Source organism: Austrofundulus limnaeus, unplaced genomic scaffold, assembly GCF_001266775.1.
Source record: "Austrofundulus limnaeus strain Quisiro unplaced genomic scaffold, Austrofundulus_limnaeus-1.0 Scaffold287, whole genome shotgun sequence".
Taxonomy (NCBI): domain Eukaryota; kingdom Metazoa; phylum Chordata; class Actinopteri; order Cyprinodontiformes; family Rivulidae; genus Austrofundulus; species Austrofundulus limnaeus.
In genome coordinates this window covers 46,830-48,923 of record NW_013952689.1, presented here as the reverse complement: position 1 = coordinate 48,923, position 2,094 = coordinate 46,830, and the positions used below count along the sequence as shown (strand labels likewise).

Here is a 2,094-nt window from a genome sequence, read left to right as displayed (position 1 = left end):
TTACTTACTTACTTACTTACTTACTTTTACTTACTTACTTACTTACTTACTTACTTACTTACTTACTTACTTACTTACTTACTTACTTACTTACTATGTTGTGTTATTAAGCTATATTTTTACGCAATTGCACCTTAAGAATAACAGATGAAATTGTGTTTTACTGTTTACAATAAAGTTATACAATAAAGTTTATTCAAAATGATTTCTACGTAAATACGCATCAACATCACAAGTATTACATGTTAATCACTGTAAATACTCACCTGCTGGCATTTTGAAGCACGGTGTCCCTCATTCTGAGAGAATAAGGACTAGAATAATCAAGCCTCACTCTAAAGACAGAACAGAGACAAGTTCATTACGCTTCACATATTAAATTATTATCTTGATAAACTAGGGCACGTTTAAAGTGTCTGCTACAAACACTAGCTTTGATGCTAGTAGCTATGTAGCCTTTGTGACAAATCGACAAAGTGACGTTTCTGTTTCTCAGCAATTATTCTTGATGTATAAAATAATCTCAACTCCAAAGAAATGCATTGATTGGGTGGTATAACATGTGATTATTACAAACAGCTGCGTGTACTTATCAGGGGAGCGCTCCGGATGTCCGATAACTTTAGCGACAACGCTGCGACGGTTTCCAAGCCAACAGGGGTGAGTTGAGGGGCGGAGCAAAATGACCCAAATGATGACGTTGCCGTAAAACGAGGAAGAAACCAATGAAATCCAAGCATATGGGTGACGTAAACACGTATTGAGTGCATCCAAAGACGTGTTATGGCAAGCCATTTTTGTATAAAATCGAATTCAAGATGCTTACATTCCAGATATCTGAAATTGATTTATGACTAGTCATATTTGTCATTCAGATATCTCCAATTACATTTCGACTAATATAAAGAACATCAGATTCACTTTACTTTATTCATTTCATTTGAAACAAATTAACAAAATACAAAAAGCTTGCAATAAAAATAAAATCAAACAAAATGAAAGGCAGCAGAGGAAGAATAAATCTTATGATATCTGCCCCTTTTTATCCCCAAAATATGTTCAAAAGAAAAGTAAAATACAACAAAAAATCAAAACAACTTAAAACACTTAAAAATGAACTAAAAACAAAATTAAAGACACCAAATCAAACAACAATTAACATAAATTCACTTCTCCATATTTCTTCAGAAAACTAGTTTTTATCATTCTCTTCACTTTAAACAAGGTTCTGGCATTTTAACCTCATCTTCCAGGCTGCTCCATAATCTTATTCCCTGGATTAAAGTGGATCTCTCCTTCAGGCTCGTACGAAACCAGGGTTTCACAAACATTTCAATTCCTTTAAGATAATAATAGCTCTCTGTTTTAACAAAATTTACATGAATGTTGGAAGGTAACACACCTTTATGAGCTCTGAACATTAACAATAAAATATTATAATCAACCAAATCATAGAATTTTAATAATTTCAATTCATAAAAAAAATTTATTTGATGGATGGCTGTAATTTCTTCTAGTAATAAATCTTGTAGCTCTTTTCTGTAAAAATAAAAATAGGATTTGTGATAGTTTTACAAGCTTTACCCCAGACTTCAATACAATACTATTCAATACCATTGAGTTCTCTGAAGGTTTCAATTCAAGATATCTTTAAGGAAATTTGACTAATCAAAAATACAGTTTGAGATAGCTCTAAGTTAGTTTTGACTAGCTATTATTTGCTTTTAAGATATCTCACTTTTAGTCTAATTAAAGGTATCTTAACGGCATGTCCTGATGCATCTCAGAAATCTAGGTAGAAAAAGAAAAAACCCTGAAGAAAATCATCCTGGAGCAGCTCCAGCCCCAGTCCAACCAGTCCAACCAGTCCAACCAGCCCAAACTTGAAGTTGAGGACATCATCTTCTTGCTCTGGACTTCTCCAGTGTGTTCAGCACCGTCCATCTGGGTCTACTGAGTGAAAAGCTGACGTTGATGCTGTTGGATCCCCCCTGGATTGGACAGATGGGCACAGTTCATGCTCCTGCTGTGTGTCAGACAATTTCATTGTGTAAAAACTACACTAAGTTTAATTACCTAAATCAAGATATTATT

General features: G+C 33.8%; 1 protein-coding gene across 2 annotated transcripts in view; it reads right to left on the bottom strand.

Annotated features, from left to right (window-relative positions):
- The window catches only part of ahi1 (Abelson helper integration site 1), a 71,032-nt gene extending 70,354 nt beyond the window's left edge, over positions 1 to 678 (bottom strand). Inside the window, exons 1-2 of one of the 2 annotated variants that reach the window (XM_014021327.1) lie at positions 590 to 678; positions 267 to 335 (exon numbers count right to left, since the gene is read on the bottom strand). In XM_014021327.1, coding sequence (XP_013876781.1) covers positions 267 to 276 — 10 coding nt within the window. In that variant the 5' untranslated portion in view covers positions 277 to 335; positions 590 to 678. The other variant, XM_014021326.1, reaches the window with a different exon arrangement.
- Between the last annotated feature and the right edge of the window lie 1,416 nt (positions 679 to 2,094).